The sequence below is a fragment of the Mesoplodon bidens genome (genome assembly GCF_964165515.1).
Source record: "Mesoplodon bidens genome assembly, chromosome: 5".
NCBI lineage: Eukaryota > Metazoa > Chordata > Mammalia > Artiodactyla > Ziphiidae > Mesoplodon > Mesoplodon bidens.
In genome coordinates, this window is record NC_138161.1 from 9,040,313 (window position 1) to 9,062,589 (window position 22,277).

A 22,277-nucleotide genomic window follows, 5' to 3' on the forward strand; every position below is an offset into this window, starting at 1 on the left:
TGGCTGACCTGGGGAAGAGGTAGCACCTTGGAGGGAGCATCTTCTCTGCAGTTTCCTTCTGGGGATAGGAAGTTCCCTGTTGAGAGAGGGTGGTTTTATTTCCTCAGACTATTTATATCCACTGCTTATGCAGTCACAGGTTTGTGGATGGGAAACAGGCTCTTTTGGAATAAAAAATCCTCCCAGACCAAATGCTTTTTGTCTTCTGTACCAGCTCCCTAATAGCTGCCATGTGTGAGGGGGTATGGATTATGGCGTTACCTCCTGGGGAAGTCGATTGAAGCTGTCTCTAGGAAGGCTTGCAACATTCTTTAGAACAGATTTTGGTCTCCCAGGTCTAAAAAATACATCCCAGGGAATAAGCCCACACTGGTACCGGGTTTGGGGGCATAATCAGAGGCCCCTTGTGATCAGGTTCCGAGCCAAGGCCAGGATGAAATGGGCACGGTGGCCAGGAGGCCCGTGGTCACAGCAGAGCCATCGGTTCGTGGCTCTCCCGGCTGCTGAGCTGGCAGTCAGTGCAGGAATGGGGGGTTCTGAGGCCTGAGTCCTGTTTGATAAATGTTCTAGTTCAGTTTTCTGGGATGTGAATTATAGCCGGGGAACTCGTTTTGTTTCCGTTCATGCTAATAATCTGAGAATGTTGCTCCGAGCGTTGTGCAGTCTTGAGAAAATGTTTATAGTATTTCAGGATTTTAAAACTGACCTGCAGTTTGTGGACCCAAATGGTGTTTAATCCTCCATTTCCCCTGCCTGAGCGGGAAGGGTTCAGCGTCGCGGCGTTCCTGTGTCGGATCTCAGCAGGGAGGCTGGGTCAGTACAGGGAGACCTTTCTTTGGCCAAGTTGGCAACAGGAAAGCTCGGCCAAGGTTTGTCTGTCCATCAGTCACTTTCTCTTGGAGATAAGGAGGGAATGCTGATCACTTACTTGGTTGTGGTCTTGTTTCGGCCCCTCAGTGGCTGCCTGTGAGTAGGTGCATGTTTCCAGGCACTGCTGGGTCACCCACAACTTTCTAGGTCTTGTATGTTTCTAAGACTTTCAGTTCTGCATGATCCCTCTGCTCGCTTTGTCAGTATTTTTCTTTCCTAAAGTGTTTTCAGGCTTTGTTTTATTAATAATATATTTAATAATACAATCATTGGAAGAAATACTGGCATGTAGACTATAATTTTGTTTTTATTAATTGTTGGAGATACTATCCCTCATAGAGAATTCTAGAGATCAAACCCCATTAGGTCAATTGAGGAACATGGCTTTAAATGAAAATAATTTAGTCATTAGAATATTTGTTTTAACTGATTTTCTAGTGGCATTCAAGTCTTTACAATTTTAAGCATAGTGAATTACTTTCACTGAAACGTTAAGAGAAAACGCTCTAAGATTTCTGAATTAGGACCTTCCTTGACGGAGAGGTGTTTTCCCCATTTACCGCCGAGGATGAGAGAAGACTTAGGTTATAATACATAGACAATTCTGCTAAAAATGAAATGTTCTTTCCCATTGACACATGGAGATCTACAACATCATTTTGTTGTGTCTCCTGTGTGTATGTCCAAGTGTGGAGAGGTAGGGGTTACGGGCAAAGAGAAGGATTGTGTTAGTCAGCTCCTACACCTCCAAGATTTAAATTCGGACTCCCAATAGAATCTCTTTCAAAGGAGGCGTGCCATCCACCACCACCAGTCAGCAGGATTGCCCGGTTCTGAATGGACACGTTGCCAAGCCATTTGTCAGTATCACTTACCACGAGTCGTTCCTGAGCCCTGAACTGTAAAAACGGTTAGTTTAAATCTACTTGACTTCTGCAGGCAAAGTAAAAGTTTGAAAAATTAAAATTAAAAGTGAATTTTCTTCTAAGAATCCTTGTAAAGGTTTGCTTTTCTTTGCCACAGGGAAGTATTTGACCATTTGTTTTCTGGTCTTTGAGGAAAAATGAATCCTACATACGGCAGTTACTAGGGAGTAACTGTATGATGGCACTACTCGTGCTCCCTCCTGTTTTTAATCTCAGTAAATAAGGAAATACATCTTTTAAAAGAAAACATCAAATTGTGGTTTCATACATTTAAAAATGATGGTTCGTTTTTGTGGAGGTGGTGGGGGCGGTGAGTGGGGAACGTCCAGGCTCTCTCTGCCCAGAATTGCCTAGATTATTACTCTAGATTGTTGCCTTCCAGAGACAACTTTGAGATATGCGATGATTTAAGTTTTTCTGTGGCTTTTCAGCCCGTAAAATGCTTTAAATGTCAAAGGTCCGTACTTTTGAAGCGTCTCCTCTTTGTATTTTCCCTTCGTGGTGATGGGATTAGGTCTGGTGTCTCAGACTGGCCAAGTGAGTTTGTCACAGAAGATGGCTTTTTAAAGGACACTGAATTCTCATTACCAAACCCCTTCTATTCTGTCTGGGGAGGTTAGATGAAATGACCTTTCACATCCTTTCTAGGGCTCTGTAGTATTTATGCTGGTCCCAGCGAAGCAATTGGATGTGAAAAAAAAATTGTTTTTTTTAAACTTTTAAAGCAGTTCCTTTGAATGCATTCTTTTGTAAGAATTGTGTGATTATTGTGATTATTACCATTTCATCTTTATATTGGAACAATTTTAAGTCATTGATAGATACTTTTGCATAGTTAATTTAAGCATAGTGAAAGAATATTTTGCCTTCTGCTTTACTTTATGTATTTGAGACTCTCAAATTAATTTTCCTGCTAGTTTAAGAATTAACAATGCAATATATAGGAGCCTCAAATTTACAAACAAGTTGTGTTTTCAAAGTCTGTGTGCTAAATTGGCTGTTTTCACAACATGGTCCCCGTTACTTATGTCAGTTGGGTTTTCTAACTAGTTCATATATGTCCTTATACTCCATATTGCAGTTAAACTGTGGAATGCCATCTAGTGGTACCCTTTTGGTCAGATTCTGGCTTGGTGGGTCATGAACTCAGTGGGGACACACTAAACATCTCTTTCTATTTCTCCAGTGTCAACTCAGAATTTAACAGCCTTATTTCAGGCATTGCTCGAAAACAGCCATGCTGGAGACCTAGTAATACCATGGTGTATATATATCCTTATGGAGAATTAATGAATTTGTGCTGGTAGGTTAATACTTTCCTTATATTTAAGAAAACATTTTTTCTTTCATAGCAACTGTTGAACCGTGCATACAAGTAAAAGAAGATATTTTGTAGAAAATTTCAAATATACAAAAGTAAACAAAATAATGTAATGAACCCTATATGTATTCATCAGTCTGCTTCACAGTTTTCCATTCTGGTCAATCTCATTTTATCTGTTCCTACCCACGCCTCCTCCTGTATTATTTTGAAGCAAATCCCAGATCAGATCTCTCACCTGTAGATATTTCAGTATGCGTCTCTGAGATAAGAACTCTGTTTAAAAATATAAGTGTGGGATTTCACTGTCACACCTAAAATAAAACAGTTTCCTTCATATAATCTCTTAGTCAGTGTTCCAGTTACTAAATAGACATTTAAAGATGTGTCATATTATCCAATGCATTGTGTATAAGCCTGTTGGTTCTTTTACAAAACAAATGCAAGAAGGAAGCAACTAGATATAAACTGTTGTAACTTTTGGGGGGAAGTGGTCTGGAAGTTGACTTCTGTACGTTTTGAAGGCCATATTTTAGCTCCTGTTCCGAAAATAGCGGCAAGTAACCGTTTGTAATCACATGCAAAACAGCCCTTATGAGATACAAGAGTTTGCTGCCCTTTCAGGACTAAACCTGGGTTTCTTGCCCTGTCTTTTCTGTGAAGTCCCGGGTAGGGACGGTATTGATTTTTGCTCATATGCTTTCGGTTCGGGTTGATGTTTAGCCTTTGACCCAGCCACTTTCTTACAATAAACAGTTTGTTGATGAGAGCAGCTGCCCAGCAGATTGTTTCCAGATTGTTCTCTCCTGGCTGAGGACGGAGTGCACCTTACGAAAAAGTCGGCTTGAAGCTTGCGGCTTCTACTTCCTATGGCTGTCTGCCTTTGAAGCCAACTGTCAGCCTCTGAACATTCTTCTATTTATAGCCAGTGAAGTGGTGTGAATCTGTGGCACTGGAAATCAGGCTTCACTTACTATCTTGACTATTTTATTCCCTGAATGAATATAGCAGCCTCTTCTAGAAGTTTCTGCCATGTGAGCAATTCCTGATATTACAGTAGGAATTCCCAGCGTTGGGTATGTGGAAATGACTGTACTGGGTGGTGCTGGGTAGGGAAGTAGACAGAACGTGCTTTATGTTGTGCAGGAATCCATGCTCCTTGAATATTTAAAGATTTTCTACATAATTAAGGAATGAGGTAACTTTCAAACCAAGGTAAGGAGTATCTGCCTCATGTTATTATCTTGCCCTTTTAAAATAAATTTTCATATTTATCCTACTTTCAAAAGACTACTCCTTTTTGTTGTTGTTGTTGTTTTTTTAAGATGTTGGGGGTAAGTTTACTAATCTATTTATTTATTTTTGGCGGTGTTGGGTCTTCGTTTCTGTGCGAGGGCTTTCTCTAGTTGTGGCAAGCGGGGGCCACTCTTCATCACGTTGCGCGGGCCTCTCACCATCGCGGCCGCTCTTGTTGCGGAGCACAGGCTCCAGACGCGCAGGCTCAGTAGTTGTGGCTCACGGGCCTAGTTGCTCCGCGGCATGTGGGATCTTCCCAGACCGGGGCTCGAACCCGTGTCCCCTGCACTAACAGGCAGACTCTCAACCACTGCGCCACCAGGGAAGCCCTGTTGTTGTTATTCTTAATGCAAGTGACCAGTACCCTAAGGATTTGGCAATTTATGTGACTCAAAGGTGCACCTTAGTTTGGATTTTTGCTGCTTCCCTAATCACCGCCCGGTTGTTACCTAGAATGGCCTGTCTGCTTGCAGCAACCTTCATTAAGGCAAGGTCGGAACTTTTCCCGCATCAGAGCCAACACTTTTTATTCAACTGGCCACCAGGGGCTGCTGTCAGAATGGTGAGGCTGAGCTCACCTCCCTAGAGGCAAGTTTACTTTTTTTCTACAACCAGTAAATTTTGTTAAGCTACCAATCCTGGTTTCAAAACTCAGGTCTCACTACACAGCCTCCAGTTACCAAGCATGCTTATGGCTGTATCCCTTCCAGCCAGCTATTACGTAGAACCTGGACCCGATTCAAGACCTAAGATTAAGATTTGTGTGTTTTTCATTTAGTGCCAATAAGCTGTTATTAATACACTGATTCCACGTATACTGAAAAACTCCATGAAACGCACTGGGGTTTGTGCTCAGGAAAGAATGTACTGCGTTCCGACTGTTCAAGATCGGGGCCTCTGGAGGCATGGCCTGGACAATTAAAATCGGGTTTTTGAGGGTGGTACTCTTGCCTGAAGTGACCTTCGCTACCCTAGTGCGGGCAGCATGAAGGGTTGTGCTGATTCAACTAAGATGTGAATGCTAGAAAGTATTCTTGGTAGTAGTCATTTGGTTTTTCTTTTCTTTTTTTTTAAACAAAGGCTGCATCTTTGATGATTCCAGGATTAACAGCAGAACAAAAATATCCAGTGAATGTTGGAGCTGGCAGAGGCCTTAGAGAGCTTCTGGAGCAAATCCCTTCGTTTCTCATCAACTTTTTATTTAAAAAAAATTAAAACCTAAGAAAGGGTGAAAGAATAGCACGCAACCCCCATGTAGCCATCACCTGGATTCACCACTGGTTAACGTTTTACCACAATTTGATAAAGAGGGTTTGTTTTTTTCAAAAGATGTGTATGCTACTGTCTTCAAGTAAAACACAAAGCACAGAACTTATTGTAAGTTATTTATGAGAGTATGAGTCTTCCACATTTTTGTTTCTAGGAGTTGGCAAGAGAGTGGCACTAGTTTCCACTTGGCCCTGGGCTCGTTTTCTTTATTTGAAGTAAAACCAGTAGCCTACTGGTTTGTAATGGTTCTGGAGAGCTGGTTGTCACCCTACTGGGCTGAGGGCACATCCCATCTTCACATGGGCCAGCATGTATAAAATTCTTAGAATATATATTGAAAGTCCTAAATTTTAGAACATAAAACATCTTAGAGCCACGTGCTATGAGGACAACTAGTTGATCTTTTATGCCCAACAAAGGAATTCTACCAACCCTAATCTAGGAACATTCCACTGATGACCATGTTATGTATATAGGATTTACAATTTTTCTTTCAGTTTTCCAACCCAAGTATTGTGACTTGGAACCTTAGATCTGATTGATTACTTTTATATGAAGGTTAAAAAATTGGTTTTTTTGGTAAAATAGTGTACAAATGCTGTTGTATTATGTGAATATCTGCCTACCCCATTAAACTGTAATACAAGATCATCTGAAGGCAAGGAACATATGTTGTTAATCCTTGTATCCCTTTTCCAGCATTTTGCCTATAGTAGGCGTTTAGTGTGTTTTGTTCAAAAACTTAAAAACATGTTGGCGTTTCCCACTAAAGTATTGTGAAACGCTTCCTCCACTCCTCTGTCTGGGAAACCCGAGGGGCCTCAGGGGATAGGCCAGTAGTAAACAGCCCACGGGGCTTCGACTGACTGCCCAGTCCAATCTAGCTGTCACCCTTTATCTAGCAGTCACCCTTTATCTAGCTGTCACCCTTTATAACGGGGGTTTCGTAAACATCATGTTAAACATTTTAAAAGAATCAGCTGTTGATGTACCCGAGGAAAAGTGACAAGATGGAGCTTCAGAAAAAAGTTGGAATAGTTTTGCAGAGCTGCCCTCTCCTTGTAGGACAGGTTAAGGGGACACCTTCGCTTCTCTAGACTATTGGAAATCTTTCTGCTTTCCCTGAATCCTCCTCGTACTGGCCACCTCTCTCTTTGCAGGTAACATGTGTATCTTAATTTTGGAATCCTAGAGAGGATGTTACAGTTTTAACTGAGCATTTTAGCATTTGGGATGAAGCACCGAATCTTGAATGTTAAAGCTGAAAGGGGGATTTGCAGTTTTCTCGTTTTCTTAAAAAAATTATTATTATTATTTAATTTATTTATTTTTGCCTGCGTTGGGTCTGTTGCTTTGCACGGGCTTTCTCTAGTTGTGGCGAGCGGGGGCTACTCTTCGTTGCAGTGCACGGGCTTCTCATTGCAATGGCTTCTCTTATTGTGGAGCACAGGCTGCAGGAGCACGGGCTTCAGTAGTTGTGGCACACGAGCTCATTAGTTGTGGCTCGTGGGTTCTAGAGCGCAGGCTCTGTAGTTGTGGTGCCCGGGCTTAGCTGTTCCGCGGCATGGGGGAGCTTCCTGGACCCGGGCTTGAACCCTTGTACCCTGTATTGGCAGGCGGATTCTTAACCACTGCGCCACCAGGGAAGTTCCAGTTTTCTCCTTTTTAAAAATGAGGAACAGGCAGGACCTCCCAGCTAGTCGGGAGCAGAGCTGTTGACCAGATTCTGTGCTGGTGTCTCCTGCCCCCACGCTCCAGAGAGGCCAAGGCCAGGCTGCAGTGACAGAGGCACTCAGTTTAGGATGGGTGGGGCCTTCCGAAAACAAAAAGCTCAGCGCTCCAAGCCTGCTGCTCGCTCAGCATGGCGGACGCTCACATCTGTGCGTGCGCATGCGTGCTTGCGTGCTTGCGTGCCTGCGTGAGTGTGCGCCAGCCAGGACGTGCCCCCTCAGGGCGAGGCGCACCGAGCTCCCCCGCAAGCGTTCCCACTGGAGCGCTGGGCCCACCACCCGGAGCTTTCTTGGCTTTGTAGACTACGCTCCTCGCTCCGGCAGGAGCCTGTTTGTGTTGGCCTCCGACAAATGGCGGGCGTTTTACACGGGCCGGCTTAATGAAGGCCCTGGAGACTTCTACGGATGTTGAACATAAACCCACAGGCCCCGTCCGTGTAAGTTAGCGCCTCTCGAGTAGGAGCGGTGGTTGAGCTCCGACCCGGAATGCCTCCCTTTCTTTTAGAGCCGGCCACGGCTCTACTTTTGGTCTCCGCCCTTGCAGAATAGATTTCATCTCTAAAATGAGCCCATTTGGCCCAGCGGAGGTGTGATGCCTATAAAACCATACTTGTTAGAAATGACTTATTCATTACCTCTGTTTTACGGGTCCACCCTTATTCATTACCTCTGTTTTACGGGTCCACCCCAGCCTTTTGTGGTCTTCGCTAGTTGGCAGGTAACAAAAAATGCAGTAAATCGTGGCTTTTCAAAGCCGGAGCCTGAGGGAAACCTTTACATAATAAAAGGAATACAGTTTAACAGACATTTATTGAGTGCCTACTGTGTCCCAGGCATTGGGGACTGGAAATGACTGACAAGTTCAGCTGGGGTGGGGGGGGCGGGGAACCTCCCATTCCTGGGGTTTAGATATCGGATGCCCTTTGTCATAAATCCTTTGGAGTTGCGGAGTTACCATTCCAAGTTTGGTCTGATGACTATGAAAGATCAGGATGTGTGGAAGTTCATCTTGTTGCTGGGCACAGGTTGTGCCCCAGGGCAGAGATGTGAGAGGCAGTCACATCAGAGCGGGACCCCCCCTTCCCCTTGTGTCCTCTCTGAGCAGTTGTGTCGGGCACTGTCCACTTTACCCTGTGCCCTTGTTCTCTGCCCCTCCCAGGCTCTGGTTAGGCTGGCAGGAGGTGAGAGAGGTGGACGCATTTCCTCGCCGCCCGCTCTGCTTACAGCCCCTGTGGGGAGCTCTGTCCTCTTGCTCCTCCAGGCTTGTTGCTGGTCCAGGTGCTTCCCCATCCCTGCCCTTTAATTCTCTTAACTCTGCTCACAGTTCCTTAAGTAGCCCTTCCATTGAAGTCTTTTTTTTTTTTTTTTTCGGTACGCGAGCCTCTCACCGCTGCGGCCTCTCCCGTTGCAGAGCACAGGCTCCGGACGCGCAGGCTCAGCAGCCATGGCTCACGGGCCCAGCCGCTCCGCGGCATGTGGGATCCTCCCGGACTGGGGCACGAACCCGTGTCCCCTGCATCGGCAGGCAGACTCTCAACCATTGCGCCACCAGGGAAGCGTGAACCCCTTGTATTTTTGAGAGTCAGCGTCAACAGACTCACTCTGATGAATTAATATGGACCTAACTGGAAAGAAGCATCATCAAGGGCCCCATGGAGATCTTGCTGGCTTGGTGCCAGACTTGATACCGGCGCCAGCATGGGTGGTCTCAATCCCAGATGCCTAAGAGCAGAAGAGGTGGTACACAAGAGTCCAGCTGGAGAGTCTGTCCCCGTATAATGAGGGTAGTGCTTCTTGGCCCAGCCAGTTATTGCCATGTGGGAAAGAGTTCCTGTTTCTTCAAAAGAAGCAGGATGAGGGCTTCCCTGGTGGTGCAGTGGTTGAGAGTCCGCCTGCCGATGCAGGGGACACGGGTTCGTGCCCCGGTCCGGGAGGATCCCACATGCCGCGGAGCGGCTGGGCCCGTGAGCCATGGCTGCTGAGCCTGCGCGTCCGGAGCCTGTGCTCTGCAACGGGAGAGGCCGCAGCGGTGAGAGGCTCGCATACCGCAAAAAAACCCAAAAAAACAAAAGAAGCAGGATGTGAAATATCCTGATTTTTAAGTGTTAGCAACTAGTTCAAAATGGATGGGCCAAGTAAAACATTTCTCTGGGTTCATTTTGGCCCTTGGGTATCTGTTGGTGACAATTGACCTGGATATTTGTGGGCATGGACTACTTTCAGCAGTGTGTCGTCACTGAAGCTAGAAGCCCCTCTAGGTCCATTCATTCTGGGGTGAGAGTGCTTGGGATCAGTGGCTGAGCATATTTGGGGAAGCAGGAAGGCAGGGGCCTTGGGAATCCAAGCTGGGGTGCAGTACTGTCCAAGGAGGAATCTGGACAAGTTAGGCAAGTGTTGATCAGACTGCAGTGGGTCCATTGGAACTGAGACAGAAGTGTCTGCATGGGGAACCAATCAGAACACGCTCATCTCAGAGCCTGCCTGAGGCTTTGCTCTGCTTGGTTCTGGTGCTCAGAATAAAAGTTCACCCTGAAGGTTGCCACATGAACAATCCCTGCCGTAAATGAGGTCAGGACCAAAAACAGTCCTGCTCTTTCAGGAGTGTCATCTTTTGATTGTAAAGATCTGCTATGCTATGTGCCTTCATCACTTCTGTGAAGACACTGAGTGAATGTGAAATTGGCTGTGAATATTTTGTTTGTAAAATACCAGTAGTAAGAATTTTTTTTTGTATAAATTTTCATATAAATTCTTCTACTCCCGTTTCCTCTCATATTTAACTGAGAATGAAAACACCCATAAAAAGAGCTTGTATTCTATGTCTTGGTAGATTCATTTTCTGATTTACCCACTTGTAAATTTATAATGTTGCCTAGCAGCTTATAATGTTATGACTGAAGCACAACTAATCTGATTATTTACAATGAGGCAAATGTGTCTCTGAGATAGAAAACCTTTAAAAGTTATGATCAATTATTTGGTGTTTCTTGGGAAAAGGAGCACCAAAACACAAACAGAGTTGGTAATAAATATTTTGAATCCAGTGCTGAATCAGAGGTATGGCTATGTTTCACCCATTGAATCTTGTTTAGATGGATAAAATTTAGCAGATAAGACAAGTGATGGGGTGGAATGGCTCTAATGTGACTGGACATAGCATACTGTACATCTCTGTACATCTGCTACACTCCCCGTATGACGTGTTAACTAACCATGGAGTAGCCACTTGTGTGTATTTGCACTAAATATAAATTTAAGCATTCATTTCTTCAGAAGTAGGGACACTGGTGTTCTTTTTGGACATTAGTGAATATAGAGTCTCCTGGACTTCAGTCATTGTTTAGTGTTGCACAAGATTGTTGCTGTTTGCTTTAAAAAATCAACTTTGGGATGACGTAGTCAAGAAAATACACTTATTTATGTGTAGGGTTTGATAAACATATACGCTGGAGTAACCGTCATTGCTATCAAGATAGAGACCATTTGCAGAATCCCACAAAATTCTCTTACTCTGTTTCTCATTCAGTCCTCATCCACTCTCCCACCCCCGTGCTCATCCTTGGGCAATCACTGATCTGCTTTCTATCCTTATAGATTAGATTGGTCTTTTCTGGAACTTCATCTAAATTGAATCATACAGTACATACTCTTCTGTCTTTTTAAATTTTATTTTATTTATTAAATTAAAAAATTTTTAATTTTAATCAGCCTTATGTTTTTGAGATTCATTCATTTTGTTGCCTATATGGGTAGTTAATTCCTTTTTTATAGCCAAGTAGTGTTCCATTATATAGCTGTGCCATAACTTACCTATTCTCCTGTTAGTGGGCATTGGGTTGTTTGCATTTTTTGGATATTATGAGTAAAGTTTCTACAACCATTCATGTATAAGTCTTTGTTTGGATGTGTGTTTTCATTCCTCTTGGTTAAATACCTAGGAATAGAATTTCTGGGTCATGTGGCACGTGTATGTTTAATTTGATAAGAAACTGCCAACCTGTTTTCCAGAATTGTTGTACCATTTTACGTTCCCACCAGTGATGTATGAGAGCTCCAGTTACTTCACATCTTTGCCAACACTAGGTATTGTCAGAATTTAGAAATTTGTTCTTCTCTTTCTGGCTTACTTCACTCTGTATGACAGACTCATACAGAGTGAAGTAAGCCAGAAAGAGAAAAACTAATATCATATATTAACGCATATATGTGGAATCTAGAAACATGGTACAGAGGAACCCGTTTGCAAGGCAGAAATGGAGACACAGATGTAGAGAACAAACGCATAGACGTATGGGGGGAAAGCGGGGAGGGTGGTGGTGATGGTGATGGGATGAATTGGGAGGTTGGGATTGACATATATACACTAATATGTATAAAATAGATAACTGATAAGAATGTACTGTATAAAAAAATAAATAAATTTAATTTTAAAAAAGAATTAAAAAACTTAACCATTCTAACGGGTGTGTAGCAGTATCTCATTGTGGTTTTAATTTGTATTTCCCTGGTGACCAATGATGTTAGCATTTTTCATGTGCTTATTGGCCATCTGATATTTTCTTTTGGCCAAACCTTCTTGCTGATGTTCTAAGTTGAATTGTTTTCTTATAATTATGTTTTAAGAGGTTTTTTTTTTTTTTCTTCATTCTGGATACAAGTCCTTTGTCGGATGTGTGTACTAAGAATAGTTTCTCTCAGTTTGTTGTCTTTTCATTTTCCTTAACATTAACCCTTGAAGAGCAGCAGTTCTTAGAGTTCTTAATTTTTATAATGTCCAGCTTATCATTTAAAAAAAAATAAATTTATTTATTTATTTTTGGCTGTGTTGGGTCTTCGTTTCTGTGCGAGGGCTTTCTCTAGTTGTGGCTAGCGGGGGCCACTCTTCATCGCGGGGTGCAGGCCTCTCACTGTCGCGGCCTCTCGTTGCAGAGCGTGGGCTCCAAATGCGCAGGCTCAGTAGTTGTGGCTCGTGGGCCCAGTTGCTCTGTGGCATGTGGGATCTTCCCAGACTAGGGCTCAAACCCACGTCCCCTGCATTGGCAGGCAGATTCTCAACCACTGTGCCACCAGGGAAGCCCTATCATTTTTTTTAATTTGATGGTTTATGCTTCTTTTGTTGTATCTGAGAAAAGATTTACCTATCCTAAGATCAGAAAGTTTTTCTCCTGTATTTTATTTTAGAAGTTTTATATTTTTACATTTAGGTCTGTGATTCATTTCAAGTTACTTTTGGTATACATGTAAGGGTCAAGGTGTTTTGGGGGTTTTTTTTGTTTGTTTTTTTTGCATATGTGTGTCCCATTGTTTCAGCACCATGTATTGAAAAGATGATTTTTTTCAGGTGAATTACCTTGTTGAAAATCAGCTGAACATATATGTGTGGCACTATTTCTGGACTCTATTCTGTTTTTAGAAATATATGTCTGTCTGTAAGGAAATACCATACTGTCTTGATTCCTGCAGCTTTATAATAAATCTTGAAGTCAGATAAGGTAAATCTTCCAACTTTTTTCTTCCCAAAATTGTTTTGGTCATTCTAGGCCTATTCTATGTATATCTATGTAAGTTTTAGAAGTAGCTTGCTAAAATTTTGATTGGAATTGCATTGATTCCATAGATCAATTTGGAGAAGAATTGACGTCAATAATATTCAGTGTTCTGATCCATGAACATGGTATATCTCTTCAGTTATTTAGGACTTCTTTAATTTTAAATTCAGTAGTGTTTGTAGTTTTCAGTGTACAGTTCTGGCACATACTTTCTTTAATTTATTCCTAAATGTTTCAGATCTATTGATGCCACTGAAAATTCAGACTCCAGATATTCATGGCTAGAAATAAACCCAGTTTTTGTATATTGACCTTGTATTTTGCAACCTTGCTAAAAGTACTAGTTCTAGTACTTTTTTGGTGGACTCCTTGGGGTTTTCATGTTGTGTGCAACATGTCCAATAGGAAACAAAGGCACATTCACTTTCCTTGAGAATAGCTAGTGTTTCACTAGTGCTGTGGCTGGTTCAAAGGGGCCAACATTTATGTGACTATAAAATGTTGTTTTTGGTTCCACCTAAATTGTATTTAATTAGCCTGAAATCTTAGAGAAAGGTCAATACTAAATTCTTGAAGTTCAAATGTTAAAAAAATAACATTAATTAGAAGGTTTTAATGAATTTCATTGGAGTGGAATTTGATAGCAGTTGTTTTATTTTCAACAGGACTGATTTGACTTTAACGATTTCATCTTTCTTTTTGATGCTATGTATCCATTTCAAGGCTCTCTCTTAGCATTGCCTTTTCTGGGTTTTCCCTCTTGATACACCTATTTATGTTTCTTACTTGTGGGATGTTTTTGGTAAGGAATTTAATATGCATTTATATGATGAATGCTTATTAAGCATGCAGCATTTGCCAGACGTGGTACCGGGTGCCATGGATACAGTGTGAGCCAGACAGAAACATGCATTTGCTGTCTTTATGGAGCTTACATTCTAGCAAGACAGTGGGACATTGAGTAAATGATTATACAAACTATGGAATTACAATTTGAAAAGTGCTATAAAGTCACTAAGTTTATGAAAGAGAGTCCTAACTTAGACTGGGACAGGCTGTGGGTTGGAGAAATCTTCCTTAAAGCAGTGACATTTTTGCATGCTCCGATAGTTGTGTTTATAGAGTTAGGTAGACTTGGGAGTAGGGGGTTGGTAATACTACTTATGCCAACCCATTTACCTTGATATATATGCTCCAACCTTTTTTCTTCAATAGCATTTCTGTACCGCCTTTGTGGTCATTGGTAGAGTTAAACCAAGAATCATGAATTAATTCCTTTTCCTTTTATGATAGCAGCTAATTCTGTAGCTCTGAAGTCATCATTGTAACAAGTCCATTTGAGAGGACATACCAGGCAGATTTGCATCAAACAGGTAGTAATTTTGATACTTCTTGTGACCAGAGTTTTATTCTCCTGTCTAGGGATAATGGGGATGGGCGACCCATGTATACTTGCTTTTACTTGACTGCTTACAGTTGGATTTGACTATAGTGAATATAAATATTTAGGAGAATTATAGGTGGTATACAGTTATATTTCTTAATAAGTTCCATGCCTTGTTTTATATCTTTTTAGATTCTCTTTTTTCTGAATAACTTACTTGGCTCTGATTAAGTCCTGAAAGATTATATGAAAGAAGTATTTAAAAAAAAAAACCCTCATATACCTTGCTTACATCAATTTTAATTTATTTTGCATATTTGTGCATCTCTAAGTGTTGCTTTCAAAAACAAACAATTTATTAGATGAATGATATATAGATGGCCAGTTGGATAATTTGCTCCGTAGGAAATTCCCTGCTTTATTCCTGTCTGAAAGGTCTACCTGGTGCTAGCTGTTTCTTTTTGGTTTTATCTTGATTTTCATAGACTTTGAATGGGGGATTCACATTGCCTACGCCTGCTGAATAACTGTTTAACTCTCTGCTTGAGTTAATGAAAACTGAAGTTAGTTAAGAAGTGTTTATTGTTCAGATTATTTCCCTCTCTTTTTGTATGATTTAACCTATTCACTGGTGTATCTTTAGCCTGTGCAGTGCCCTTGTGAAGTCCAGCTGTTCTGGGGAATGTGATGAAGGAAATTCGGGTTTGATCGCTTTATACTTTAAGGGCATTGACTAAAGTTTAAGGAACAGAGTTGGTTATAACTAATGGCCAGGTTTGAGGTTTGGGGGTGTCGTAGTCAATACAGGCTGCTAAAACAGGATAGCATAGACTGGGCAGCTTGTAAACAACAGACACTTATTTTTCATACATTTGGTGGCTGGAGGTCTGAGATCAGTGTGCCAGCATGGTTGTTCTGGTGAGGGCCCTCTCCCAGGTTGCAGACAAACATCTTTTTGCTGTGTCCTCACTTGGTGGAGAGAGGGTGAAGGATGTCTCTGGGATTGCCTTTATTTAAAAAAATTTATTTATTTATTTATTTAATTATTTATTTATTTATGGCTGTGTTGCGTCTTCGTTGCTGCACGCGGGCTTTCTCTAGTTTCGGTGAGTGGGGGCTACTCTTCGTTGCGGCGTGTGGGCTTCTCATTGCGGTGGCTTCTCTTGTTGTGGAGCACAGACTCTAGATGCACGGGCTTCAGTAGTTGTGTCTCACGGGCTCCAGAGCGCAGGCTCAGTAGTTGTGGCGCACGGGTTTAGTTGCTCCGCGGCATGTGGGATCTTCTTGGACCGGGGCTCGAATGTGTGTCCCCTGCATTGGCAGGCGGATTCTTAACCACTGCGGCACGAGGGAAGCCCTGGGATTGCCTTTTTAAAGGTATTTTTCCCTTTCATGAGGGCTCCACCCTCATGACCTAATCACACCCAAAGGCCCCACCTCCAAATACCATCACCTTGGGGATTAATTAGAATTTCAACATATGAATTTTTGGGGGATACAAACATTCAGCACATAATAGGGGGTTACTTTTATAATTTATTCATTTTTATTCTTACTCCAGTAGAGTGTATATTAAAGAATTAATGGTGAACAGGGAATATTCCATTTAAAATTTTTCTTGGTTCTTTGTGCAAGGATGGAAAGTTAGTGCTGTAATTCCTGGTGGCTCACTTCAGCTTGACCTCTTCCAATGACTTTTCTGTTGCTCGTTCAAGCAGGATCACCCCTGTGCCTCTCATATAGCATGTAGCTGTGCGTGGCTGCATAAAAGCAGAAAATCATGCCGACTGCTGACTCTGAATTCAGAAGCACTAACCTTAGATGAACCTTGAATGCTTCTGGTTGCGCATATGATTTTCCTTGCTTCCTTCATTTTCTGTCTCCTTTCTCAAACCTGCAGCACCTCCTTCCTCCTTTTCACTCTTGGCTGAGCCTCTTCCTTCCTATTTATAGAGAAGATAGGAGGAATCAGAAGATGATATCACCAGCACCCAGCGCCAGGACTCCCAACTGTGGGTGGCTTTGGAGCAGGGTGGTGGCAGTGTAGGTCAATTCCCAGGGCTGGCTGTGTAGCCAGAAAGGGATGAGGGAGGGCTGCAATCCAGTGGGGAAGCTGGGCTGGTGTCCCCAGAGGTGATGTGAGTCCTGCCCATCCCAATGGATAAAGGGCTCTGCTTTCAAGGCCGACCTCTCAGCTTGATCATTAGGACCCACCCCTTACCTGTTTACCTGTTTCCTTTTCTCCATAGGACCACTCACATTGTCATAAAAAAAAATCATGCTGTTATTTCTCTCATTTAATAACCAAACAAAACCTGTTTTGACTTCATTCCTCCCTGTAGCCACTGTCCCATTCTTCTTTTTCTTTAGAGGAAATTCCTTGGCAGTGTTTTGTCCTCGGGGTCTACAGTTTCTCTCCTTCCCCAGACAGGCTGTTGGTTACTTCTCAGTCCTCTTTTTACTGCCCTGTCATCCTCTTCTGCCTTCTTGCTGCCTGCAGAAGTGGACTCCCAGGACTGCCAGGACACTCTGCGCCAGCACGTGCGTGCGTGTGTGCGCGCGCACACACACACACACACACACGCACACACACACACTTGAAGATTCTTGTGCTGTAATATGTCTTACCCTCTGGGTTTCTTCTGATCACTTCCTTTGAAGCCATTTAACTTGTTCCTCTAACCTCTGTATTTTCTGCAAATTGGAAGTGAGTTTTAAATTTTCATTAATAGAATTTAGTTAAATGACATTTCATCTTTGAAGCTGCTTCTCTTAGGCACGTGGAGCTTTGGGACAGACCCCTGATATTAACAGAAGGACTCATCTCCTCTTTGGAAGTGCCTGGCCTTTGCATGAAGGTGGCCCAGGAATCCAGATCAGCATTTACTGTGACTGACAGATTTTAATATGTTTTACGCTGGCCTCTCAGGATGCTGACTGCCCCCAACCCCCTGATGCTCCACCCCAGGAGGAGGCCCCTGGGGCTTTCAGGGTCGCAGAGGAAGTTGCAGCCTCTTGGGAGGGTGGGTAGGGAGCTCTGTTCTAGGTCAGATAATATCTCCTGTAGTTCTGCCCCCGCTCCTTGGGGAGGCAACGAGAAAAGCCTCTTTGGGTTGGTAACCCGGCAGTGGCTGGTGATGGTCAACTTGTCTATGAGAGGAGGTGGAGGTCCTGCAGAGGCTGAGAGCGAATTCTCTAGTACCTTAGTACTTGGTCTTCTGTGACTTTTCACCTAGGTTTTTATTTCCCCAGATGAGATAATGAACTTCCTTGAGGGTGGAAGTATAAAGTTATAAATTTTCTGTAAAATTCATAGAGAAATAGAGAATCACTAATGAACTCTAGAACTGGAGAGGACTTTTGAGAATTTAGGATATAGTTAGTGTAGGATAGAAATATACTTATTTCCCTGGATCTTGGTTTCTGAATAGTTTATTTTTATAATATGGGTATACTTAGTTACTTATTGTCTATTGTATAATAGTTTATACGTTCAGACTATGTTAATCTAGCTTTTATTGGTCATGAATTAGGATGTTCTTATATTACCAAAATGACATTTTAAGGAAAAGCTACCATCATCTAACATAATGCCAAATTATGACCTTTCCATTTCTTTCTTTATGACACAGGAAATGCGGGATCCTCTTATGCAGTGGCTGGGGAAACATGTGGATGCTGAAGGAGTAATAAAATCTAGCAAGCTGTCCCTTAAATTCGTTTCATCCTACACATCTGAAATAGAAATCACCCCATCTGCTATACCTGTGGTGACTGACATGGAGACCTTCTCATCAGAAAACTTTAACTTTGAGATCTACCAACAAAATTTGCAGACAAAGAAACTTGGAAAAGTAATTCTGTTTGCTGAAGTGACACCCACCACAATGAATCTTCTGGACGGGTAAGTTCTGGCCAGGCTGGCTTCTCTACCTGCTTGGAGGAATCCAGTTATGTTGATCGTTCTCTCTAACCAGCACTGGGTGAGAGGGATAGAGATTTAGAACGATAACTCTTGATAAAGCACTAGCAAGATGGGAGTAGTACCCTGTCCTAGAGGAGGTAAAATGTAGGAAAAGAAATGAAAGTTCTTTGGTCAAGGATTTGTGTTTTAAAGAATGGGGGATGTTTGTGCCTTGTGACTCTCTTCCTTTAATCTGGCCTTTCAGAATGTCTTTGGAAAAAAAGAACATTAGGAAAAAAGATGTTTAGCAGGTGGCACGGGTGTTGATGTTACTGCTTTACATTTGTGCTGTTATAATCAGTGTTAAGATGTTATAACCGGTTTAAGATGTTTTGCAGGAGCATTAGGATAGCAAATTTGAACGACATGTAAGCTGTGTTAAATTAAATAAATTAGAGCTTTGTACTTTGAAAACCTGTTTTGGTGTGTTCCTATCCAATGCATTTTTAAAGCACTCTGTAATCCCATTTGGATGTTCAAAATTTACTCTTATTGCAACTTTTCCTTTTTATTCCTTCTGTTTCATGGACTTTGATTAAAGGTTTAAAAATGGAAAACAGATGAAAGGAATTTTTAAACTCCAGATTAGTCAGTATTAGGTAATACTCTTATGTTGAGATAGATAGTTTAAAAAGTAGGGTTATTAGAGGGAGTGAATAAGAAAAGCATCTTCCTTCAACATGGGATTAATATTTAAGGAATGTAAGACTCCACCCCCCCAAGCCCCCCATTCAGTTTCTAGACACTTCCACCTGTGGGACTGCACAGTTAGACAGATACATAATTCAACATATGGACCGTGTGGAAATATTTTGGCTTTTCTTCTTAACAATAATTTCTGGATTTGCTAGTATGTTGATATAAACTGATGAGATCATTTTAGGATTTCATGGCTGTCATACTCAAAGTCACGGAAATGGCAATTTTAGTGTACGTATAGGATGTAGAAAAAGCATTAATATTATGGAGGAATTAGCAGAGTGAGGAGGTGAAGTAAGAAGGGGAATATGAGCAGTGGTCATGAACAGTTCTTGTTGCCCGAGTTGTTTTGTGTTGTCATAGGTACTTTTTTTTTTTTTTCCCAGTGTTCCCATCCTCTCCTGCCTTTACTCCCCTCCCCCTGCCAATCCCTTGAATCCCTGTAGAGAAGAAAACACCTGTATTTGTATGGAGCATTTATTACTTGCTTGTACAAACTCTGTGATAATCTTTTGTCACTGCAGTGAACTATATTATATCGAAAAGGTGACCCATTATAATCATATTTTCCAAATAAAAAATCAGACACAACATTTAACAAAAGATTTTGGGAGGTGACATTCAGGTGGGAAAACGTTGGCACTTCCAGACCCTTTTGGCTGTTTTTGTGGACAACAGTGAAGAATATTTTGTGTTGGGGAGATCTTGAAACTTTGAGATTATCGCTGTTGAGTCTGGGCAGTGTATTACCAAGAGGGCTGTGAGTGCCTTGCTAGGGTGCGTAGACCGACGCTCCTGTGTAACCATGTGGTTGGGTTTCCTTATACCCTGGTGAGGCTGTGTTTTAGGATGGAAAATAAATGCCGTGTAAATAGCAGTTTTACTACGCTTGAATATCTGTAAGTTCATTTTTGATATTGAACTTTTTTTGAAAAATGAAAATTCCACCTTAAGCCATTTGAGTCTGTAAAAGTGTGCATGAGCTCGGGAGTCGGGAAACTTCTGTAGGGTTAAAGGTTGTTATTTTTACAGAAGAGAAACATTTCAGCTTTTCTAGAAGCATTTAGGAATCTTTGTTTCTTTTCTTGTCTAGTCTCCAGAGCGTGGATGGTAAAATGGCTTTGATGATGACTGATGAAGCACAGAGCAGATATTGAATAAGCAGTTGTCTTTCACCATGACTTATCATAGATGTCCTCTTCCACTGCACACGTGGGTTCCTTCCTAGCACTAAGAGAAAAGTACTCACTGCAGCCTACTGAGTCAGCGAGGCTGGTGAGAGGTTCCTGGGCGGCTGTAACCTCTTTTAGAAGGAACTTGAAGAGGTCACCTTGGTGTCAAAAGCTCCCAAAATTGTCCACAAAGGGGTCATGAGATAGGTAAATGAAACATATTGATTATTATTTTCTAAGAGGAAGAGTGAAGACATTTCTACAGCTGACATTATATTTGATCCTACAAATGAGCCACTCTTACGGAAACAGTATATTGTTGTGGTTATAACAACAATAATAGTAGCTAATAGGCATTGAAAGCTTTTATCTTCCATACACTGCTTTTGTGTACTTTATATGAATCCACTAATTTCATACATCACACCGGTGTGTAGAATGCTAGGTAACAGAATTTATTGTATGTGGAATTGTTCCTATTTCTGATAAACACTGACATTTTCAGTTTTCAGAGCTTTTCCCTGTAATGATACAGCTTCTAACAGACATGCAGTCTACCTCCCAAGCTACCAAAGGCCAGGCCTCGATTGAATGCTTTGCTGCTGCATGACAGTGTTCATTAGCGGTGAGCCTGTGAGACCCATGTCCTTGCCAACTGCCCCCGCCCAGAGCCCCTCTGCATTTTTAGGCCCGTTTCTTGTGACGAGCACAAGGTCTAAGCGTTAACACATCCCATTCACGTACCCATTTCTAGGTCAGCTGGGGTTAGGTTCCACTGTGTGAGACAGTGATCCCCCAAATTAAAGTGGCTTAAATAGGATTGACGTTTTTTACTGTACATGAGATGGACTGAGATGGACAGCCTGGGGCCGAGTGTGGCTCACGGTGTCCAGGACCCAGTTGAGTGGCTCTGTCGCCCGCAGCAAGTGGTCCACGAGGCGACCCACTCATTTATATTCCCTCTCATTTTAGCCGGTAAGCAGAAGGAGAGGGGACAGCACCATGTGCCCCCATTCTTTTTTTTTAATATTTTAAAAATATTTATTTATTTTTAATTTATTTTTGGCCGCATTGGGTCTTCGTTGCTGCACACGGGCTTTCTCTAGTTGCGGCCAGCGCGGGCTACTCTTCATTGTGGAGCGCTGGCTTCTCACTGCGGTGGCTTCTCTTGTTGTGGAGCACAGGCTCTAGGCACGGACTTCAGTAGTTGTGGCACACATGCTCAGTAGTTGTGGCTCGTGGGCTCTAGAGCGCAGGCTCAGTAGTTTTGGTGCACGGGCTTAGTTGCTCTGCGGCATGTGGGATCTTCCCGGACCAGGGCTCGAACCCGTGTTCCCTGCATTGGCAGGCGGATTCGAAACCACTTTGCCACCAGGGAAACCCACCCCCATTCTTTATGGACTCTTTCACAGGTTGCTCATGATATTTTTGTTTATATCCCAGGGCTAGAACCTAGTCACATGACCATATTAACCTACAAAGAAGGCTAAGAAATAACTGTGGTCTTTATACTTGGCACCCATGAATCCAATGAATATTAAGGTTCTGTTACCAGGGAGGAGAGGAGGTAGGTAGTAGAGGACACTTAGAAGTCTTTGAAACAAGCATGTACTTTCTGTGTGTTGGACGCCTAAAAAAATAGCAGGAGGCCTTTAGGTAGCATATACATTATGATGGCCCCAATGCTTGCAAAACTTAAAACCATAGGTGGAAATAATTATTTGACAGGTAACTCTGGTTTTATTTCACTGCTTGTTCAGTGCCATTACAGGTATTTTTCTTGTGTTATTATAAATCCAGGAGGATTTGGACATTTTTCTTTTAACAAGTTATTGGAGGATATATTTTCTTCTTTGACCACAAACCCAGCTTAAACTACTGTGGCACTGAGGTGGCATTGAACGCTTTCATTTGATCTCTGGATAAGGGAGCGCGCTGGTCTTGAAGCCAAGAACCACCACTACCATCACCTCCTGCCCCACCCTGTGAATTTTAAAGCTATGTTAGTGGTTCTGTGGAGGAGAAAGAGCTCTGGGCCGGGTGGCGGGGGGAGGAGTGGCAGAGAGAAGTACGGGAGTTGCTTGCCGATTACGTCAA

The 22,277-nt window shown here is 42.4% G+C and overlaps 1 protein-coding gene across 2 annotated transcripts in view; it reads left to right on the forward strand.

The window, feature by feature from the left end:
• Positions 1 to 22,277, forward strand: part of HLCS (holocarboxylase synthetase) — a 191,416-nt gene that overhangs the window by 38,253 nt on the left and 130,886 nt on the right. For both annotated transcript variants that reach the window (XM_081234649.1, XM_081234650.1), the window contains one exon: positions 17,978 to 18,249. In XM_081234649.1, the coding sequence (XP_081090775.1) occupies positions 17,978 to 18,249 (272 nt within the window). The remainder of the gene's footprint in view (positions 1 to 17,977; positions 18,250 to 22,277) is intronic.